Source organism: Amborella trichopoda, chromosome 5 (assembly GCF_054954075.1).
Source record: "Amborella trichopoda isolate Santa Cruz 75 chromosome 5, AtrichopodaSantaCruz75HAP2 v2.0, whole genome shotgun sequence".
Classification (NCBI taxonomy): Eukaryota; Viridiplantae; Streptophyta; class Magnoliopsida; order Amborellales; family Amborellaceae; genus Amborella; species Amborella trichopoda.
In genome coordinates, this window is record NC_142340.1 from 40,928,341 (window position 1) to 40,952,463 (window position 24,123).

The 24,123-nt window shown below is 37.3% G+C and overlaps 1 protein-coding gene across 2 annotated transcripts; it reads right to left on the reverse strand.

Annotated features, from left to right (window-relative positions):
* Positions 1-7,739: 7,739 nt before the first annotated feature.
* ABCG32 (pleiotropic drug resistance 4) lies at positions 7,740-24,002 on the reverse strand. 2 transcript variants are annotated; one of them, XM_020661825.2, is made up of 24 exons: positions 22,750-24,002; positions 21,476-21,596; positions 21,288-21,376; positions 21,120-21,204; positions 19,814-19,973; positions 19,661-19,737; positions 19,183-19,236; positions 18,994-19,084; positions 18,591-18,892; positions 18,003-18,281; positions 17,136-17,452; positions 16,871-17,031; positions 16,681-16,784; positions 13,743-13,902; positions 13,538-13,651; positions 13,324-13,418; positions 12,905-13,237; positions 12,259-12,549; positions 11,671-11,754; positions 11,082-11,215; positions 10,591-10,818; positions 10,283-10,454; positions 9,205-9,459; positions 7,740-8,207 (listed from the first exon to the last, which is right to left on the reverse strand). In XM_020661825.2, the coding sequence occupies exons 1-24, from the start codon at positions 23,049-23,051 to the stop codon at positions 7,935-7,937; spliced, it is 4,281 nt and encodes a 1,426-aa protein (XP_020517484.1). In that variant the 5' UTR covers positions 23,052-24,002; the 3' UTR covers positions 7,740-7,934. The 2 variants fall into 2 exon arrangements, with proteins under 2 accessions (XP_020517484.1, XP_088724064.1); XM_088867938.1 differs by having other exon boundaries at positions 18,591-18,911.
* Between the last annotated feature and the right edge of the window lie 121 nt (positions 24,003-24,123).

Consider the following 24,123-nt stretch of genomic DNA (forward strand, 5'->3'; position numbering starts at 1 on the left):
TGATGGTCGGCTTGTGGACTTCTGGGCAGAGCCGTGGTAATCACAAAAGTCAATATAGGACTCGTATGGTACGAGTGTTCATCAGGACCTTGAGGTTGTTATGCCAAAGGTCTCTAATCATATTGGAGATGTTCTTCAATCTTGGGTCTTACCCCTGCCTACGTCAGGCTTTTTGACACAGATATGGAAGGAGGTTCAGAATATTATCCTTATACTATAGCCATATAGGGATTTTTTTGTATGGATTAATTCTGCGAGTGGTTTGTTCTCAATTAAAGAAGTTTGGGAGCATATTCCTAATAAGGGAACTTCTCAACCGATATTCAAAACCTTGTGGTCAGCAAAATATCACCCCTGAGTGAAATGGTTTTCTTGGTTAGCCCTCCATCATTAGTTACCTATTACTTCTTTCTTGCAGCAACGTGTGATTGCTATGGCTCCTCATGTATGTCCCTTTTGCAAAAATAGTGATAACAGTTCATGTCATCTATTATTTCTTTGTGACTTGTCACAGGCTATATGGAGGTCGGTTACCTACCAATGCGGTAAACGCTTCATCTCTGACAGTTCTATTCGTATGATATTGAGAAAATGGTTATCATTCAGATTCAAATCAAATGGTTTATTCAATATCTGAACGCCTTTATTCTTCACAATTATATGATTCTTATGGTGGAACGCAACCGGAGAGTTTTCCAGGATAAGTTGACCAGAAGGGAACAATTAGTCAAACAGATCATTTATCATGTTCGAGAGTTAGCTATTGCTAAATCCTGGACGTTCCATTTGTCATAAAATGCGATCATTGATAACTTACAGTTCAAATGGTATCAGCAAAGGGATAAAAATACTATTCCAATGGCATGGTCATTTCCTAACCCTAATCACTTCAATATAAACATTGATGGGGCTTCCTTGCATAGCCCAGGGCAAGCAAGGGGAGGTGGTGTTATTAAGAATTCTGATGGTACTTTTATTGCAGCATTTGCCAAACCTTTTAGATTCGCCTTTAATAATTATATGGAATTTTGCGCTTTAGAAGAAGGATTAATCATAGCTAATCAGCTACCCATTTAAGATTGAAAGTGACTCAGCATTGCTCGTTAATATTATTCATGAACGCTGGCGACGTCCATGGAAGTTACATATAGTGGCAATAAAATGTCGACAACGTCTCTCTAAGTGTGGGTGGTCCATTTCCTATATCTTTTGTGAAGCCAATATGGTGGCTGATATTCTTGCAAATATGACTACATCTTATCAAAGAGCTACTGTATGGCGTTCTCGTTCGCCGGATTTTATTTGCCTTACTTTAACTCATGATTTGGCACAAATGCCATGTTCTAGGGTTTTACGGTAATGAACTGTAAACTTTTTATTTCTTACTTATTAATAAAAAACGGGTAAGGGGCCTTCTCCCCCACTGACTTACCCCAAAAAAAAAAAGTCATAAGAATACTCAAATAAGGTCTTACCGAAAGGAGTAAATCTTGGATTTGTCCCTACATGAGCATAAAGTCTTTGGCATTAGAGAGAGAGAAAAGAGGTCCCCATAAATGGGAAAGCTTTTTATGTTCCCCCTACACCATAGAAGTTCTATGTTCCCCCTTATCCAATCGTCCATTTTTTAATGGAGGACTAAGATTGCCCCAATCACAATGTCATGTCTTTACACTGTTTTATTTTTAATTTTTTTTCTATAAACTTTTTTGACACCAAATTTTGGACGTCCATTCTTCTATTAAACTCGATTTAACAAAAAATATAAAAAAAAATATTTTCAATAATTTAAATGACCAAAATATCCCTAAAAATTGTAAGGGGTATTTTGGTCATTATTTTTTATCGAAAAATTATTGTTAATATTTTTTATAGGTGCGCCCCAATGAGAAGATGACACGTACCAAATTTCATATTCAGAAAAATTGTATTAAAAAATTTAAAATAAAATACTTTTAAGACTTCAGATCTAAGATCAAACAATGAGTGGCTCTCTTGATAAAAAATGGACGGTTGGATGATAGGGGGAACATAGAAAGCTTTCCCCTCATAAATAAAAATAGATGTATAAATTAGATTTTTGTGACGTAGGGAAGAGGTAGTTCTTTAAAAAGTATATATAAGACACTATTTACATCACAATTATTTTTTTCTGTCAAATTTGAAAATCTTTATCTGTCAAATTTCAAATTGGGTGGTTTGTAAGAGTGCTATTGACTAGACTCAAAGTTCAAAACGAAATTTCTTGAACTTCGTAAAATATTTCACACCATCCAATTTGACATCTAATAGTTAAGAATAATTATAATCTCCTTATAACAAAGACAAATAGCCTTCTAATGTACAATCCCTTCTCTTATTGTGATGACAAGGGTACTTTGAACTATTTAAAAAAAAAAAAGTTGGGTCATTTTCTTCCTTTTCTAGAACTATTAGGCATGAGCCAAATGTCCAAAGTGACAATCTTTGGAATTTTGTATTCAAGAGTCTTGGTTTTAAGGTTTGGATCCAAAAGAGTTGAGGCTATAAATTTGCAGGATTCAACTTTGACGCCCAGCATCTAATGAGTTATGACTCAAATCCAACATTTCCTTTCATTTGCCAAGCCAAAGGTTATTGAAATTTGTAATCATGACATTACCATCTACAATTATGTTTTCGTGCACAATATGTAAACTTTTGTTTTGGCCTTTAGCCTTTCAAAGAAATGACTCAATTTTCATGTTCAAAGGGATAACATAAAAAACATAACACGCTTAACATAAAATAAGAAGAAAATAAGAAGAAGATGGACTAAACTTGTTTCTTCTTTTGTAATTTATTTTAACTTTTACCTCTTACAATCCCCACACCTTGGTGGACATTCTAACTGGTGATAACGAACCACCATCCAATTGAGTAATTTTTAGCTCTTTTTTTCTTCAAAAAGAAAAAAAAAATGAAATATTTATAGGAAAAAGCCTACACGTGGGCAGCCCGCATGGTAACTCCCCATCACCACTGTCCAACTTGTTGGTTGGAAATTCGGTTGGATGAAGAAAAAAAAGAGAGGCAAAAGATAGTACAAATGAACGAATTGAAGCTTGAATCCTTTTTGTTTAGCGTTATCTCAAGACTCCATTTGTCATCTTTTAATAATGTAATAGATGTGTATAAGAAGGGCAACTCATCTTTATGATACAAGAAAACAGATAGGTCTCTTTTGAAGCGTATAAGTAGACATCAATGTCTTATGTTGCTATAGAGAGATAGAGAGATAGAGAGAAACAAGCAGAGAGAAATGAGTTCACTGTTATGCTCTGAAATTTCATATAGAAAGGTGTGTTTAAGAGAGTTGCAAAAGTATATTTTCATATGGGAAGAAGGACTCTTATTATAAAGCTTCTAGAGGCTACCCATTTACTGTAGGAGTTGTTACATTCTCCACCAATAGTCACAAGTTACATGCACGTCCTTAACTTGATGACTATTGTTATCATTGAATGTCTACACAAGACATATGCTCACAAAAAGACATCACGCCCTTAACTTGATGACTATTGTTATCGTTGAATGTCCTACACAAGACATATGCTCACAAAAAGATATCGAGCCTCAAGCTTGACCCACAAACATGCTCAGGCGAGGGGCGCCTCAAGTGCAAACTGCAAAGTGCGTCATCAAGTACCCACCAACAGTTACAAGTTATATGCATGCCATATAACGCCCTTAACTTGATGACTATTGTTACCGTTGAATGTCCTACACGAGACATATGCTCACAAAAAGACATCGAGCCTCAAGCCTGGCCCATAAACGTGTTCAGGAGAGGGGCACCTCAAGTACAAACTGCAAAGTGCACCATCAAGTACCCACGCACACGCGCATCCGCATATACACCATCTCTCTCACTTTTATACTAAGAGAATACCTACACTTAAATCTACTCAATCTATACTCTTTTGTTCAATATGGGATTAAAAACCTACAACTTTTTCTCTCTACAAAATACAACTTAACGAAAACCGCACAGAACCACATTGTTATTTTGAAATATACACAAATATTTTTCAAAACAAAAAATACCATCAGTTGGAGGATGGCGTTGAACGGTGGTGATGGGGACTTACCGTGTGGACTGCCCACACGCTAACCGAGTCCATCTTTAAATTAGATGATCTTATAATATGGTTTTCTTCTTAAATAATTCATATTTTATTACAATGTAATACTACTTGTTGGTCTATACCACTGCACAACATTATTCAGGGGAAGTTCCATTGAGATGCAGTGATAGGTGAAAGGGGAATGATTACATAGACAGATCTCATGTAGAAATTTTTTTTTTTTCTTAATTGCAATTTGGAAAAGACTCATGTTATTACAATAGAGCATATGGACCGTCCAATTTTATGATCCTCCAATCTAATGACGTATTGGGTGAGTGTGTTTTTCAATGATGAGGAGGCCCACACTATTTCATATAATTATTTATAGAAATAGATGGTTTAAATGTGACCTTTAATAGATCATAATAGCGAATCGAGATTCGTGTAACCGCGTCCAATTAATTGAAAAAAAACTATGATGATGAAATGGTCTACATGTGCCAAGTCTATAAGAGGCGTTAAAAGCATGACTATATATTCATTTCCCATCCAAAAGTGTAATTTTAAGTAGTGAAAGGTTAATAAAAGAAGGGAACATATTTTCTAAAGTTTGAGGCTTCATCTGCACTTCAAATATCATCGAAAAATGCAAATTTGGCAAAATCTGTATATCTTTCTCTTTTAACATATTGGAAAATATGTATATGAAATATTTCTGCCTCGACAATCATGAACCTGAATAAAAAATGAATTTAAATCCTTAAAATAGTTCATCTTACAAGACCTTTCTCAAATCCATTTAAGATCTTGACAAATCAGTCAATTATGCAACACAATGGAGCTTCAAAATCCACGGTCAATGACGGAATTGGATTTGCCAGTCATCACAAGTTTTCTCGACATCAAATCTAGCTTTTTTGGTAGAGTTTTGATGCACAACTTTACCAAAATTCGTAAAGCCGTGACCTCATCAAAGCCTCACCAATAAGAAAAAGAACCCACGGAGAAAACAGGATTTCAAATATTAATTAATTAATTGATTTAATTAATTAATTACTAAATTTATTAGTTAATTAATTAAGAAATCCGTAATGAAACATTTGAGGGTATTTTCTAAGAAGAGGAAACTATTTGTAAGGAAATCATATTTTTTGAGTCTTCTTTTGAACAAGTGAACATTTTTAACTTTGTTTTCGTGCTTGAATTGCAATGCTTCTTTATTGTTATGCAACCTTGAGGTCCCGTTTGTTTGGCCACTAAATGCGTTTGGCTCAGTATGAGTGTGTTTGTCCTTATTCACTTTTAGCTTGCTTGTTTGGAAAAAACCAGGTTCTTAAGAAACACCGATTGGGATTTGCATTGCTCAAACCACATTGAGGATTGATGGGACCAACCCGGTTTCCATTATATCGGGAACAAATTTGGCCCCACCTTCTGTATTTTATTATTTTAAATTTTTATTTTATTTTTTATGTTTTATTTTTTATTGGCCAATTCACTCAGTCAGATCCCCAATCCAGATCAATTTTTAGGGAAGCCTCTCCATCCAACCTTTCCGTTCCTTCAAACGCCAAAACAAAAAACCATATATAAACCCATTTAACCCCGCTTGGTGAACCTTAAGTTCTTTTCCTTTCCTTTTTTAAAATGTTAACTGAATTTCATTAATTTTACAAAATTACATTACATACTTCAGGATCCAATCGTGGCAAAACAGGAGAGACACCATTAGAACAAGGTCTGGGCCTCCCAACCAGAGAGAGCTAGATAAATTGTAAATCCTTGAAATGGGGACCTTGAGCTTTTGACTTTGGTTAGTTCAATAGAGTTAAATATTTGCCAAAGCCTCCACTCTCTATATCGTGCCCTAGCCCCTAAGAGACCTCTCACAATTCACAAGTAGGGCTCGCAATGGGTCGGGTGGCCGGCCTTGCTCGGTCGGCCTGGCTCGAAAAAACTAAGCCTGGGCTACAAAATCTAGCCTGAGGGCCAGCCTAGGCAAGCCAAGACATGCCCGTTTGGATTCGGCCCGGCTCAGCCTGGCCCTTATTTTTTTCATATTTATTGTTTATTTTCTTTTAAATTACCTGGCCAGCCCGGCTTTGATAAAATCAGGGTTGGGCTTAAGCCGGCACTCAAGGGAATAGGGCCAAGCAACGATTAGGCTGGCCCGGGCGAAACGCAGCCTATTGTCAGCCCTATTCACAAGATTTCTCTCTCTCTAGCCCCTAAGAGACCTATCACAATATTTCTCTCTCTAATCTCTGCAATGCAAAAAAAGTAAAAAGTAAAATAATAGTTTGCGGAATCTTATGAAAATCCCAATGTGGATGTCACCTCCCAATTAAGACATAAACAAATAAGGGATGTCAGGATAGCATCATTATAGTGGACGTGGTCCACAAAACTATAAAAAGAACAAAAAGCCCTTGTCATTAAAAATATTAACCTTAACTCTCTTTAATCTATGGGGATTCCCCATATGTTCACACTTTGTGTATTTTAAAATGAGACATTCTACACTTAAGAATGGCACACTCATGTAAGGGTCACAACAGGACAGGTCGGGTCTAGATCAAGTAGGACCCGAACTCACACCCAATGGGATCCAACCCAAAATTAAAATATTTCCGTTTTTTAATTATATTTAAATATATTTTATATATTCATACCAAAAAAATATTACCGAATCCAAACCCGAACCTAGATAATGCTTCGACCAAGATTTGGATGCAGACTTGACCGTCAAGACTGGACCTAGACCCAGACCCAAACAAGTCTACCGCTCAAGTCCCGAGTCGGGTCCGGGTCCATTGTCACACCTAACTCTTAGCCGCTAGATGCCGATTTGAATGGCTTGAGGTGTCACAAAATTTAAGAAAACTTTTTACTTTGAATCCAATTAATGATATTTACAACTACCTAATTTAAAATTTAAAAAAGATAAGTGATTGCAACCTCTTTATATTAAAAATAAATGGCCTATGTACTTTTCCTTAACTACGGCCTTGATAGGCAGTTTCAATTTAATGACTAAATTTCACATCAAATGGTTGGAAGGAAATGTGACCATGTTTCAAAAGTAAATGGTCAACTGTGCTCTTTACACTAGAAAACACCTTACTCTCATACTAAGTTCAATCCATTTTGGTAAATTTTACCGGTGTTTCTTTACCAAAAAACGATAGTTATGCAAGGTAACTTTGCTGAATTTGTTTTCAATGCCAAACATTTTGGAGAGGGAGAGAGAAAAATGAGATACCCAAACCACCCGTTCCCATTCTGATATGACCAATATGGACACCCAAACCAGTCATTCTGATATAACACAAAGACCACCTATTGTGATATTCATCCGGTACCAAATTTCACAATTTGATTTCCAATTTTTAAGTAGCTTTCTTATATGTATCCAGGACTTCCATGTGTCTCAGAGAGAGAGAGTGGTGGGGGGGGGGGGGGGGGGGACTGAAACCAAAGAATGTGCACGACAGATATGGGGGCAGACACCAAAACCAAATAATTTGTGTGAGACAACACCCTAAAACCAAAGAATGTATGAGAGAGAGAGTAACCAAATAATATGGATGAGAGAGGACACACTAGAAGCAAAGAATGTATGAGAGAGAGAGAGCAACTCAAACTGAGAAGTAGCACGTGAAACATCATGCACAAATCGATTCAAGAAACCATTCAGACCAACCTACAGACCCACATGCATCTCAAGACAAGAGCGCTTTTACTCACTTATTGCTCAACTTTCTTGTCCCAAGACATATCAAACACAACATTTTAACATTTCTCTCACTAAATAAAAATACCTATTGACAAGCCGAACATATTTTCTCACCTCTTTTGGAAGTTAAAGGATTTGATTGAGAAGGCGAAAACCACAGCGAAGACCACTGCAAATCCAACAACAACAATCCCTGCCACATCAAGAAGCCGATGCTCAAATCCAAAGTACTCTTCGAGGAAATGCGATAATGGCATTGTGCGCTTTCCATCTGCTAGCATTATGCGTTCCTCAAGGTCACCATATTGGGATGTCAAAAGCCCATAAAGACTCCATGCAATGGGGTTTGCCCAATAGTACCATCTCCACCACCCAGGTATCCTCTAGAGAGAGGAAAATTTCATTTCAGTTTATTGAACGAAAAAAGATTATTACTCACAGAAAGACAAGGAGTCAATACCTCATTTGACAGCAACCATCAAAGAAGATAAGGGCATTCCGTAGCATGCAAACACTTGGAAATTCTTTTGAATGAAAATGATCAGGTAGCCACGCGGATTCAAATTACTTAATTGGACTTATGGGAACAAAGAGGATCCAAAGGACGCCAAAGCTCCCGAATCATATTTATCTCACGATAAGAATGAAGTAAGAAAAATTAGAACTCGAGACTCCAAGATCATCTTCCTAACTAGGTGTTGGTCGCGGTTGCAGGTCCAAATGTATATTTTGGACCTGTGGAATCACTATATATGCAACCCTTTCTAGTATTTGACAATTGACATAATGATTAGCAGTCAAGCAAAATGGTAAAAGGTCAATAAATAAGCAGCAAAAAAAGAGAACCTTGACAAAACAAACTGACCTAATACTTTTAATGAAAGTTCTATCAAACATTTACATGGCTACAACCTTTGCAGTGTCATTTCAAGTTTGAACACCCTTAACACTCGTCAGCCACTGACACGAGTGACAATGGCCATAAACATTTTTAATTGACACTTAAAACACCTTTTCAATTTCAACATTAACTTCAATTATTCATAAACAAGAACTAAAGAGCCCAAGAGGAATGGTCAAGCCACACTTCAAATGGATTTTCCAATACCCATGCAATTTCAAAGTCAGCAACTACAATCCTCTCCCTAGCTCCCGCTCAAGGGATTTCTGTTACCATACCTCATATTTCAGGATGAATAAGAAAATCAACATTGGTTTTGTAGCAGCAGAGGCAATTGCTACAATATTTAAGAACGAGAGAACTCATTGCTTCCAAAAACTAGAAAAAATTTGCGGAAGTTCCAATCCAAATTGTAGGCATTTATAAGGCTCTCAAAACAGTAAATGGAAAAGAAAAGGCAATGGATTTCAAGAAGTTACCTTATGAGGGATCATGAACCCACTGAAGAGGTTCCACAGCATATAGAAAGGTGCCGCAATGATAGAGGCCACATTATGGTTGGGCGTGACTGCTATTGTCATCATGCCAAAGAAGGTGAAGTAGAGGAGGGTGAAATACATGAAGCATATGTACCAAATAAATTTCACAGCCACCCATTCAAATGATGCCAAAGAATAGAAAATTGTTCCATAGATCAGGGTCTGTACAAGCACATAGGGGAACTCAATTGCCACCTGCAAAAAAGAGAACCACATTTCAAGGTGTCAACAGAGTTAAAAATATGTTGAAATTCAGCGGAAAAGGGAAATATGACCACAGTGAGTTAAACTGTGTTTCCCAACAAGAAATAAGTCAAAACTCCATACAATATTTCTTTTCCAATAAATGGAAACTCCATACAATATTTTAGAATTTATTCTTTCAGGACAGGTGTTGCATTTGTCTGTTCTCAAATTAGGCTGATATAAAACAAAACTCAGAGGTTTTTCCTGAATTCCAGCCTAAGGAATATAAATACATAATTCACAATAACCGATTGCTAGCAGAGAGGCCTAAACATTTACGTAGCCAACATCTTCCAATTTCATAAGAATGACCATCATGACACAATTTTTAATGAGTTTTCTCATCAACATTTCCAAATAATATGAAGTCCTTTTGTAGTAATATGGAAGGAATGAAAGGATTGAGATGTCAAGCCTTCATTTCAAATACAAAAGAAAATGCCCAGCCATGAAATATCACCTTTTCCAAATGCAGATCAAATGAAACATTTGCCTCTCGAATTTTCACAATATTGAATTCCAGCATGTTTTCTTAGACTTCTAAATCAAATAAAAGTGCCACTAGTTTGTAGCTGAAGCAGAAGAATGGACATGCTGAGTCAAGAAGCCTGGGGCCATTGATCAAAAGGGAAAGAACAGCCATCATTTGCATATTCTGGGGCATTTCAATCACTTTTAGAAATGATCAGAGTATCCATTATCCAGGGGTCTTTGGTCTTTAATTCAATTTCATTTCACCCTACAAATCACAGGAAGAAGTGCAAGAGAAGACCTGTGCAAAGGCGAAAGCCAGAGCAGAGTACATTCCAGCTGCTCTTTCCCGGTATGATACCAGCCTCTCCACTGAAACCACAGGCTGAACAGCAGTTGCATTGGTGATGCCAATAAACAGTACTGCAGCATACATGGATCCCATGGCATTAAAGATATCCTGCTGTGTTCCCCTGAAAATGTAAGTTGTCACCAGCCAAATAAAAAGATAGTTTATCTAGACTGCCGATTATAGAGGCCATTCGTGAAAAATGTTTAGCGAGTAAGCATTAATCTAAATGGTTTGGAAATATGGCCCAAGTAGGATACCTTTTAGAACCAAATCTCCAGCAGATTGTACCGAACATCAAAGAAATGATGACAGTATAGAAGAACCGTACTGCAGTGTATTGAGGGTTTCTCCAATAGGACCAGTGCTGCTTCCAGAGACAGGCCACAAATTGGACGGAGAAGGGCTGAGAATATTTGGTAGGGAAGCTTAGCTCTTTCGAGTCACAATTTGGCCTTCTCAGATTTTCAACCATCTCCCTGTTCTGCCTATACCAACAGAAATAGACAATTATTACATAACTTTCAAGACCCAGCCAAAAGATTTTTTTGTCTTTTTTTATTGGGAACTGGAGTTGAGCACACAACTAGTGCACGAGTAATACATCAAAAGCATTAAGTTACTTGTTTCTCTTTTAATCCAAATAAAACCACTAGGCTAATGGGTTTCTTCTTTTGTCTAAGAAATAAAAAAGGCATTAGATTACTAGGATTCACCGAAAAACCGAAACTGGCACCCAAATACTACTTACTGGTACAACGTTGACGATTTGTAGATTTCAGCAAAGTCAACACCAAGGCGACTTTCCTCAGAAGAGGAAGTGACATCTAGCATCCATGCTGCGGGGTTATAACCCTCTTTGATTTTTGGCACTCCTTCAACTGCCTACAAGTGCAAAGAAAGACCCCAAAAATATATCACCATAAATATGAGCTCCAAAAAAATCCCGCAAAGACGTACTGCCTTCTAGAGCTTCATAAGATAATTTTGTTCTATTTTCTGATACAACAAATAACTATTTCTTCAGTGTATATCAACTTATACTTTACATGCTAATATTGTTTTATTAATGGTATGACACGGGTATACTGAAATATACAAGTGAAGTGTTCATTGATGCTTGTTTTGCACTACAATAGGTAGATTGTTATGTCAACAACATTATCCCCCCCTCCTTACATAGATGAATCACTTGAACGCAAATGTATACATGTAGCAATATGCCAACTGCATTATTCTATTTTAAGCAAAGTCATTGCCCAAGTATTCAGGATACCAGATAAAGGCATAAGACACAGCAAGATTGTCAACCACTAAGATCAGCAATAACCATAGCTTACCTCAAAAAACTCAATCAGCTTCTGAGAATGTAGGCCGAGGGGACCAGCATAAATTAACTGCCCTCCACGCTTCATAAACAAAAGCTGCAAAACATGGGCCACAAGAGTTACTTCTATAACCTACTTAACATTCACTGGATACTTATTACCTTTGCTTTGTAATACAAAAATGTTTTGAGCAAGGTCATTTTTTGGTCCTTATTGAGTAAAGTAAATATATTTATAGAAAGATAATGACATTTTGTTAGTTGTTCGAAAGTATTAATGCTCCATATGGGTGATATCTCATCCCATGTGGGTGATTTCACATCATAGTTAATAAATGCTTTCATTTACACTTAATTAATCACCTAAAATACCGCAAGCAAAAAGTCACTGCATGGTAAAGTAAGGGCATCAAGTGTCAAAAACTATTGAATATGTTAAGGAACTACTCCATTAAGAGAGACTAGCCTAACATATGTGTGTGCATGTGCACTCAAGAGCGTGTATGTATTTCCCTGCATTGTGACCCTATTGCCACCCTATAATGAAACAACTAGTTATACAAACTTTTAGAAGTATCATGGGCAAAGATGCAAGGAGTACCTCATCAAATGATTCGAAGATGTCGATGCTTGGCTGATGAATGGTGCACACAATTGTCCTTCCAGTGTTCACAATATTTCTCACAGTTCTCATGACAATGGCTGCTGCTCTGGCATCCAATCCTGAAGTGGGTTCATCCATGAAAACAATGGATGGGTTCGCGACAAGCTCCACAGCAATGGTCAACCTTTTACGCTGCTCTGTTGACAAGCCATCTATTCCCGGTAGACCAACAAGAGCTCCACTTAGAGGGGTAAGTTCCACAAGCTCCATCACCTCATCCACAAAAGTCTGCAACTCCGCCACAAAATAAGCTTCTTTTAATAACAAGTATGCTACATAAACCCCACTGTAATCTCCCTCCAAGACATACATCAGGATAAGAAAACAAAGGGAAAGTAAAAAGAAAAAGAAAAGAAAAGAAAATCCAAGGGACTTTATATAAAGCATAATCTATTTGATCATCAATAACTAATGACAGGGACATGATGGAGAGTGGAACTTGTGGGTCCCACTGCCTCTCCACTAACAACCATCATTTTAGTGGGATGGTGATGATCAAATGGAGTAGAATTTCACAATTATTCAATGCAATGCCCCCTAAAACCAGGAGAGCAGTAGAAAGTGAAGCTGCTGAAGAATTTACCCTCTGAGTTTCCAAATCAACATGAGAAGGTAATCGAAGCCATGCAGAATAGATGAGAGATTCATGGACGGTCAGACAAGGAGAATGGATGTCATTCTGCTCACAATAGCCAGATATTCTTGCAAAGGTTTCCTGCCTTTTCGGGTAGCCGGATATACTTATGGTCCCTTCTATGTGCCCACCAGTTTTTCTCCCGGAAAGAACATCCATGAGGGTGGTTTTACCAGCACCACTCACGCCAACCAATGCAGTAAGAATACCTGGTCTGAATGCTCCAGTAACATCAACCAACAACTGCAACCGGTCCTCTAAGACACCTTGTTGTTTCAGTTCCTTGAGGGAAAGCCACTAGAATTAGTTGGGACACTATTACTTACCAAAACGGGAATGAGATCAAGTGACAATCATTTCAAACATACCACGGGAACATCAACATAGTAACTAATGTTGCTGAAGCACATAGACAACGGATGAAAAGGAAGGACCATTCCTCTTCTTTCAGTTCCTATTGTTCCTGCACCAAATTATGAGCATGTAAAAATAACTTGTATGAAGAAAAATAATAGAACCGATCGAATCCTGATGCAATTTATATCCCCTGAACATCTTAAGAGGTTTTCTCTTTATAGGTACCTTTTATAGTTCTTGAACGCAAGTAATCACTTAACTGAAGCTGACCTCCTTTCTTCCTGTCATTCCTCTGCTTAAGCTCTTCTTTTGATAGCACTGCCTGTTGCTTCCCGAGAGCTGTTTAAAATTTAAGATTATCTTACTCACAGTAGTCCATAACTCCATGAATTCATGTAGTTTTTAATAGTCCATTCAGAATATTGCTTACGATTAAGATATGTCAGGAAAAAAGTGAACAGCAGGTTGAATAGGATTGAATAACCGAGCAGGGCCCCAGCACCAATCCAATACCAGTATTCCTCGGGGAATAGTCCACGTGTTTTGATAAGTAATATACCTAATGACTCATTACTGTGGTGGGTGGCTTTCTGCAACACAATAAAAGCCACCAAAATGTTACATCCAAAGTGACCAAATACAATATAACAACAACAACAACAATAAGAATCATGCTTCTCGGTAAAAAGTTCTGAATACTTTTAAGATAATACAAACTTTTTGTTAGTCTGGTAGGATTTCCAAAGGGATTAAGATTATACTACATTTCTTTCATCTAACATTTGGAAAGAACTTAGCATTATACCATATTTCCAAAGCACTTACGATGGTTTGTTGGTAACGCTCTCATTAAAGCAACAGCATTACATTATATAGCTCAACGTGGTAGAAAATTACTACCCATATATCATATATCAAAGAGGAATCTAGCTGCTATACTTCCATCCCTAAGAGAGGACCTACATTTGCTCTAGTCATAGTAAGATGAATCTTGTTGCAGCACCCTAAATCTCCATAAAAATATAAATTCTGACACCATCTAAAAATTTAATCACATTGCCCCTGTCAACAAATTCCGGGTATGAAAGGAGGCCAAGGGTAAAGTGAAAACCTAACAAAAGACAGAAGCCCAGTGCCCTTGGCCTCACCATCCAACATGCCCTAACACCCGTATAAGTCTTATATACATTGATCCTGCTTTAGCTGATTTGTGTTCACCTTCAAGTTGGTTTATTTTTTGTTTCTGTCTGCATCTCGGATACAACTTGATGTGCACTTTGTATAAGTATTTGTAAAGTTCTATGTTCTGAATAATCTTTCTCGATCATTTATAAAAGCTGGCCACGTGACACGATACATGTAAAACTCAACAACTCACTTTCACTCTTACTAATCAATGACAAAATTTTAGTGCCGAGTCTCTAATTCCAAAAAGAAAGGGAAAAAAAATTCATGCTCTATTGCTTGTACCATAAATCCCATCCTATTTTCCTGCAGAACTGCACTACCATGGCATTTCTTTGGGTCCATGAGATCTTTGTATTTCCATCCTCAATCAGGACTTCAGAGGAACAAAAAAATGAAATTTGTTGAAGTGGAGAGAAAGACAAAAACCTGAAGACTTAAGGGTAACGAGCGAACCTTACACGAGCGGCTATTTTTAAAATACACCCCAGTCCACAAGTCACAAGGACACAAGCATACCGTGAAATGCCTCGGGGAACATCACACCCAAAAACAAAGTTGGATACCTTTTGGCTAGGTTTTTGCATTCTTAGACCTCGTAGATCCAATAAAAATGATCTAAGAGACTCCTTAGGGGTTCTAAACCTAAAAACTTTTCCCTCTACTATAAGAATAACTTATTCGAAAATTCCTTAACCTGTATGAACGTTTTCTGCCCACTGAAAGAGAGTAACCTAGATTGACTCCCGAGCTTTAGAGATGGCCCAACCCTTGCCAAGTTTCTTCTACCTCATTACTGGGCAGCCACCTGTAAACCCAGGTAGTCATTTTTCACTACAATAAATGTACTCTCTATAATTATGTTATTTTTTTGGTGTTACATTGCATGGGACCAACCACAGTTGAGATAGACTTGATGGCAAGAATTGTATCGGATTATTGTTGTAATAGCAGCAGAAATAAAAAGGACAGAAAATGTTGACAATCTCGCTCCAACACAGTTCCATAAATCTTCCTTAATTGGGTCCAGCAACAAGGACTTTAAAGTCACAAAGATCAAAAAATACACACTTCGAGAAAAGTGCCAGCACCAATTGACATAAACCTACACCAACTACCCAACACCACATATTAAAATTGACAATAAATAACAAAAATGTTCCCATAATCAAGAGTGCAATTCACTAGCTAAACGCTGCAATTATTCTCCAATATTTGTCATTTGGGATTAGATCAACGTCAAGTTTCTGCATAGACAAACCAGAAAAAGAGGATCCAAATTTACTATAGGATATTAGTCCCCCATGGCCAGTCCCAAGCCCAGAGAAATGAGAAGAGTCATGTTAGATTGGTACCAAGAGCAAAACATTTGCCACATCTATTTCATGAATTCACAATCAATGTTATATGCTCATGCTAGGGCATTCCCAGTAGAGCTTTTAAAAGGCAAGAGAAGGCCCAAAAGGAAATGGATGGAAATAGTAAGAAGGGATAAAGTGACCTATGATCTAACTGGGGGTATGAACTTGATAGATCGGAATGATGGAACAAGATTCATGTAGTTGATTCCAAATAGTTAGGATAAGGCTCAGATGATGACGATCTGTCCCCTCAATTTTTTCGTTTTACTGCAATTATTAGAAGAAATTCATAACAAATCTTCCGCAGTAGAAACTGAAATGCCAGAAATTAGTGCCTGACAGAATTATATACAAAACTCTTGCATATGTTGAAACAAAGCATCAAAATCTGATGTAACCAGCAAGTTAACCAAAGAATCAACATTAGCTTCATTATCAGAAAAAAAAGATTAGCTTCATGCTGATCACATAGGAATCTTCTATTCTCAAAATCTGATGAACATGAAAAAACTTCAAAAGAAACAGTGCCCAAGTTGATTTCTAAAGTCAAACAGGCTTTGTGGATGAAAGATCTTCGGTAATCCTCCCAACGGATTAAAGGATGAGTCAGTATAAGGGGACCAACTCAATTGAAGTATTGTGTAACTACTCACTAATGAATAACAAATTTTTGTTTCTAACCAAGAACAGTTAGTAATAAAATAAGAGAGAGTAGCTATTATTCACACTGATCACTTAAGCGATGTAATTGACAATAAATCTCTTCCAGATGGATTAAGCAGCAACGTTTTCGAAAAAACTCGAGCTGAGGGATAAAATTACCTTATGCCATGAGTTTCCAAGAAACTCATTTGCAGAAGCTGCATTCTGAGCATACATCAAAGGTGAAAACCAGTACCCCCACATCCACCAGCTTCTGATGTTATCTGTATGAATCAAAATGATAAATGTAACCCAGTGGTGCAGTCCAAAAAAAGAGGGACAATAAAAGAATTCGTAGCAGATAACTAACCTCTAGAAATTATATATCCTCCAAGAACCATGACAACTAACATAGCAAATGACCCAAATGTGTTGGCAACTATCATATTTCGACCCAAGGATGCCATCAGTCGGAAAAGACTTATAGACATCTGGTGCAAAAAGAAATATAACAGAAACTGTCGAAAGAATCTGAAGAAAAAAACTAAACGTAATTAGTTCATTACATCAAATAAAAATAGAAAATAAAATGAATCGAAACAACTTAAGTCTGCAGTATAAATAAAAGCCCTGACCTTGATATTTCAGGGTCAAAGCCAATCACGTAGTATGTGACTGCCACCCACATACCAGACTCCATGAGGGAGGTTGGAATGCTCAGGAGCCAGGAGGGAAGCGTGTAAACCCAACAAGGGTAGAAGTGCAAATCTCTATGCTTATAAATCACAGGAAGCTTGGCTATCAGCATAGGGACCTCCGTAAACCCATTAAATAAAATCATCAGTATGCCAAAGTACAATGCTCCAAGATAAACCCCACCATCATCCACTGTGTTATGATGCATCCTTGTTCGGAAGAACACAGTCATTGAGATCACAGCAACAAAAAACAGCTGCAAGAGATGCATCTCAAAATATGATACATCATAATAAATGTTTTAGAAATCGCACGAGACCATCCAATTCAACTAGTTGGACAGGGAAGTGGGACTGATATCACAATGGTTGAACATTCTGAACCATTTTGAATGGTTTTGAATGGGCCGTTTAAAACAGGCTAGACCTGCTCGAAGTAGGTTGAACTGGATGATTTACACTTTTTATTTATTTTTATATTTTAAATGACTTTTCACCCATCGAACCAGATTTAACCAAAGTGGCCCCTTCTTTAAGCCATTGAACCATTTTGAATAGTTTTAATGTTTTGATTTGCATTGGACGAGTCATTGTGGCAGGGAAGACCAGTTTGAAGTCTGCTGAACCAGCTGGTTTGCATTTTTTTTTTTTTTTAATTTCTTCTCTAACCCATAGAATCAGATTGATCCAAATCGGACCCTTCTCAGGCTCCACCATTCCATTTTTCAAAACATAGCCCATAACATATCTCAATAATGATGGATAACCAAACATTTCACTTGGGTCAAAACCAGATTTCAAAATTACCTGAATAAACTTGAAGACGTATATGAATGAATTCCTCTTCATCAATAGCATCTGCCAGTAAAAACTGGCCTTGAGAAGCACAGATTTTCTGACCCCATAGTTAGAAGTTGACAGGGCTGCTGGATGATTATTTCGTTTGTCATATGGAACAGCTAGCTCCTCAGACAAATGCCTCCCAACAGAAAATGAGCGAAAAGCTTCCACAAACTTTACCACAGGTACATATTGGTAAGGATGATGTGAAGACCAGTACTGCTGCTGATCCTTCTTTGAAGTAACCTGAAATCAAGAAGAATGCAAAAACTTATCATGATAATTATTGATTAAAAGACTTATAATTATTGATTGAAGAAGAGGAGGAGGAGGAGAAGCAGCAGCAGGAGGAGGAGGAAAAGCAGAGGAAAAGAAGGAAAAGCAGCAGAGCAGGAAGACGAGGGGGGAGAGGAGGAGGTGGAGGGTACTAATGATGATGATGATGATAATACTACTAGTAATAATAATGATACTAATAACAATAATAATTAGAAGAAGAACCAACTTTTAAGTCGCAGTTCACAAATCGTTGAGTCTAAACAAATAAGGACTTACTTCTTGCAAGAAGTCAGCCACATTTTTCCTCTCTGGACAGCGAAATCCCATTAACTCAAAGAAGCTAAGGACATATTCGCGAGGTCCTTGATAAACAATCTGACCTTCAGAAAGGAGTATGACATCATCAAACAATTCGTAAGTTTCTGGTGCTGGTTGCAAAAGGGATATTACAGTAGTGCCATCTAGTGCATGGACCGAATGCCTCAGATATCTAATTATTTGGTATGTGGTTGAACTATCAAGACCAGTTGATATCTCATCCATGAACAACACTCGAGCTGGGCCAACTAGTAATTCACCTGAAAAGTCCATGTACCACTACATTTTCAAGAATTCGAAGCAACATATTTAAACAGAAGCTGTAAAGAAAAGAAACCGAAATATGAGATGTGTTAAATACCCGTAGTAAGACGTTTCTTTTGACCCCCAGATATCCCTTTAATCATTTCATCTCCCACCAAAGTATCAGCACATATGTTTAGTCCCAACATCTGTGCTAGTAGTAATATAAGACATCAGTAACCACCAAGTAGCACATTAGGTGATCCAACAAAGATGCATCTCCTATTTTTCTAAGCTATATTTATACCTTCATTATGTATTCTGTCACGAGGCTAGTTTCTTGACCCTCCAAAGCCAATGCCTGAACAACAAGAATTCATCCAGGTAATCTAGAGGCATGTTTACAGAAAATGACCGTTGACTGAATCTTTGATGACAGCTACTTTTGTCGAGCACTTGTGATGTTAACTATCAAAATAATAATTAATAAATGTCTATAAAAAAAGTCACAATCTATTCCAATCATCATTTTCCATTGAATTGAGGTAAAGTGATGGGGAGAGTATAGGACCCGCCAGAATAAGAAATGAACCACCAGTCTCTCTTAATCACCATCCATCACCTCAATGGACAGTGATGAGTTAATGTAGAACAGTTTCTCAGGAGTCACTGGATTATTTACAGACCTAGTAACAATAACAATAATCATCGCCATCATAACGATAATGATAGATAGGCCACTGTATCCAAGGAACATAAGACCTATCATTGCATGCACAATGTACCTTCATAAGAAGATCAAGGTCTTCATCGGGCTTGACTCCAGCACTCTTTTCCCTTCTTGCCAGTTCCAAGAGCATATCTACCGCAGCAATTCATACATCATATTCATTGCAAAAGACATTAACTTTATTAAGGAAGAGTGTTGCACTACTAACCATATTTTATTCCAACACCTTGGCAACGTCCTGAAAATTCTAAAATTTCTCTCACTGTCATCTCCCCCACATGCGCTTCCTGCTGACTCACATATGCTGATGTTCTCTGAGGCACAAACTCGCTCAGCTTGTGTCCGTTATATGTTATACTGCCTGACACCTGTAGCATTGCACAGTAACGATTTATAGGAAAGTACAATACTTAAAGAAACAGACCATTTTCCACCTAAGTTCATCGCTAGGAAAATTATTTCATGATTTCATGCCATGCACAAAGAAAGCTCCCTGATTTTTAGAATTCTATTTGGTATAAACATCAAGATCGATAACTACATTAACTAGAAGACAGAGCAACAAAGCCTGACTGTTGCATGCCGTGCACAAAGAAAGCTCCCTGATTTTTAGAATTCTATTTGGTGTAAGCATCAAGATCGATAACCACATTAACTGGAATACAGAGCAACAAAGCCTGACTGTGAAAACACTGCTAGTTCTATGAGAAACTAACAGCTACCCCTAAATCTTAATTTATTTAGCTTAAAAGGGCCCATGCTATTGATAATGACTTGACCATAATGCCAATCACCCACTAACAGTTGCTACCTGCTCTACCCAAACCAAATGATCTTTATCACAAATAGTATAGACTGTCAGCCTATTATGCATAGGATACTTCGCAATGGATGCAGTATCCATATCAGATACTTCAAATTTTATTAACAGGAACTTCATGTTTTAGCTGTGTTGAAAGCTGTATCTGCGCATCATAACCTTTGTTGTTTCCCTTCCAGGCTTTCCAATAAAAACCCCCCTCTTGTGATCTCAAGTTTCTGTGCCACCCTAGGCACCATCTGAAGCAAATACATGTGATGCACTTGCACATTGCAGTATGGATCCAGCTAGAATTCTTGGAGGACATCTATGTGGGCTTTTTTTTCAATTGTTTGTGTCAAACATCATTTGGTATGTTGGGGAATGAGGGAGCATTCTCATAGTTTCAAGGTTATTCTGTATCTTTTTTTTATTTTTTTGAATAAGAAGGTTGTTCTGTATCTTTTTCAATTAAGAAAACTAAATGTGCACATGGGCCCCTGGTTTCTTTGTGTTTGATATATACATATCTGAGAGTATTCAATGGCCACCACCACCATATATCAGTACAATATTTCAGGCAAGTAGGGACAAAAAAAGCTAATTGGTGTGTACATTCTCATGCCATCAAACGGTCAAACCTGCAAGTACTTTTAAGAAGCTTAGTCCAAGATTGCCATGTAATGAGAAAATATAACGAAAGAAGTTTGCAGACCTGCAAATCTGATCCAAGCCTTCCAGCGAGAGCCAAGAGCAATGTTGTTTTCCCGGAGCTTGGAGGACCCAAAAGCAATGTCAATCTAAAAATAAAAGCAAATCAGTCATTAAAAGTACTAAGACAAACCACCTTAATGTCAGTAACTCAAATCTCGCAGAATTTCACCTGGAAGGTCTAATGATCCCACTGAGGCTGTCCAGTACTGAGAGTCGCTTTTTTCTGCTTGGGAAAACCCGGAATTGCCTTAAGAAGGCCTTGCGAGAAAATGTTCCATAAATCAAAGAGAAGAAAAAATTCACAGAAGCACAAAAATTCCAAATTCTTTGTATTCGAAAAAAGCCACTCTTTCCTACCTCGGTCATGTTAAAAATGAAGTTGGGAATAGTAGGTAGAGCTCTACTTCCTACATGGACAAATGCATCTACTTTTAGCTGCTGAAACCGAACCTCGATTTTTGGAAATTCCAACCCAACTCTGCAAATTTCATAATAAAACAAATGATAATCATTAGTGGATCACATAAATTTCCAAATGTGCAGAAAAAAACGCACATCACAGTTATAATTCCTTAGAAGTCATAGATGCCTTCAACAACATTAGCAGACAGAAACGATAACTGATGAAAAACTTACACTCCCAACAACCAAAAGAAGTCCAAAAGAATATTGATAACCATTACAAAAAGACAAATAGCTCATCCACAATGATCCATAATAGATCTTTCAGCTCTTAGTGAATTAGGAAAGTACTAGATTTTTATTTTGATGATCAATATATTCCGTATACTTCCGTTCAATAATTACAAGTATGCGAAAGATTTTCTTTCAACAATGAGGTTTTCAATAGATCATCATAGGTGTTTATGATTGTTAAATCGTAAAGCCATAGCAAAATCAAGAATAGCATCACCCATCTCATTCGTAACCCCAAATCCATATCCTCCATGTACCATTTAATACCCTCTACTACCTTTTCATACATGACCATTTAAACTCCTTCCTAAAAATGTCCTCTTTCCATTTGTTATTCCAGGGACCAGTCCATTTATATCCTTCCATAATTGTCTTTTAATTCTATCCTCCAATCCTACATGTGGCGGCGTATGAGCACTAATTGCATTAATTATCTCCTCTCCTAACACAGGTTTAATTAACAAGAGCCTATCACCTACTCTCTTAACATCTACTAATTTTCAATAGATATTGAATAACATTTTGAAACTAACAAATAAGTTTCCCATGAGTTAAGTTCATAGGGAAAAGGACTCCCACCCACAAGAAGTAGAAAACACCACTAGCGACTTCAAGTAAAACAGAAAAATCATAGGCAATGGAGACAAACAGGTTTTCACAAGAACAATTAAAAAAAAAGACTATTTTTTTTCCTTTGGATTACTCCATAGCAAGTACCGACAAACTCCACAAGAAAATAAACTTAACTACCCCTATCAATTGGAGAAACTACAAATTTCTCTGGCCTGCCCAGGAAACATAAAGCATTCCCCTGTGTAATCAATTATGAACACCGATTTCTTACAAAAAGAGAGAGAGGAAGATAGAGACAGTGTGTGTGCGAGTATGAATATGTGGTGGAATGAAATTGCATGATAAAAAAGAAAATAGTATACCTATCGAATCGACTTCGCATTTGTGCAAGGAACCGCTCAGAATCCTTATCCAATATGCTAAAGAGCCTATCGAGAACCAGCTGTCGATCCTGATACCCTAGACTTGCTACATCGATCTCACTGTGCTCCCCAACAATGTTTTTGAAAAGACCCCTTCGTACCCGAGCATAAGTGGGCAATCTCTCGAGTGCTGCCCACTTCAAAGCTTGCTCATCATCATCTTCTCGAAAAGAGTTCATTCTCTCAAAAACATTATCAGAGGAATTCCATAAACCAGAAGCATAATTCCCACCAATCTCCATCCCAGACCCCCAGTGCCAAAAAACCTAGAATCTAAATTCCCTGATTCCAAACACTAAAATCATTACTGCAGAATATGGCCCTTTAAACCAGCCGATTTTAAGATGAAGAACCTGAATTCATTTCAAAAATTAAAAATTCACATAACTTGAATAGAACTCGAGAATTATTATGCAGATAATGAGTCATAAAAAATGTAATTCGAAATTCCCAAATGCCAAGCACTAATTTGACCCTAAAAACTTAGAAACATTAATGGGGAATGGATAAAAACTTCAGTCTCTGAGCTTTTGTGCCAAAACAAGCTAATGCACAACTCAAAACATGTAGCTGCTTAGCCATTGCTTCAAACACCGAACACTAATTTACCCACAAACTCTGGGATTTTTCCAGTACACATAGATGTTTAAAATTTGAGTATGACAACCAGAGACTAGGAGCCAAAAGCTATCTCATGAGAAAACCCACTGTAATTGAAAACATAGATGAAACTCTGAGAAGCAAAGAACCAGATAAGCTCATTACCAAAGACTCAAATCCACAGCCCGAACACAAGTACATCCAAAACAGCAAATGCATCCACACTAGAGTATGCGAAAACTGTAACTACTATAAATGAAAACTGTAACTACTATAAATGCAGCTAAAATAGCTTGAAAATTCAGGCGGAAAAATTGAAATATTTACAACCACTTAATCCTAGTTCATCATAAAATGCAATACATTCCAAATAGATTTATCAAGTGATAATGCATGACTTAGACACACAAAAATCAACACACTCGCCCGAAAACAAGAAGCTCTGAAATCAACAAGAGGTAATATATATGAAAAAATAATAATAAATAAATAAACACCACAGTGGAAATTACTGAAAAAATAAAGCTCTCCCAAAAATACAGTAGCTCTCTGACCACTAGGCCCTATTTCCCAGATCCTAAACCCTGATTCATCCAAAACCAGGGGACACTGCCTACATATCAGAGCATTCAAGCTCTGAAAATTATGTACGCAAAGATGAGAACGATTAAGAAGAGCAACTCGGAATTTGCAGGTGAAGAACAATGATGTGCT

What these genes read in the sequence shown, in the direction of transcription:
- ABCG32 (XM_020661825.2), bottom strand. Translation starts at nt 23,051, where the DNA reads ATGGAGATTGGTGGGAATTATGCTTCTGGTTTATGGAATTCCTCTGAT. An exon ending in TCATTTTTAACATGACCGAG is followed by an intron (nt 21,377 to 21,475) that starts GTAGGAAAGAGT and finishes TTTTCTCGCAAG; the next exon opens with GCCTTCTTAAGGCAATTCCG. An exon ending in GGGATCATTAGACCTTCCAG is followed by an intron (nt 21,205 to 21,287) that starts GTGAAATTCTGC and finishes TTTTATTTTTAG; the next exon opens with ATTGACATTGCTTTTGGGTC.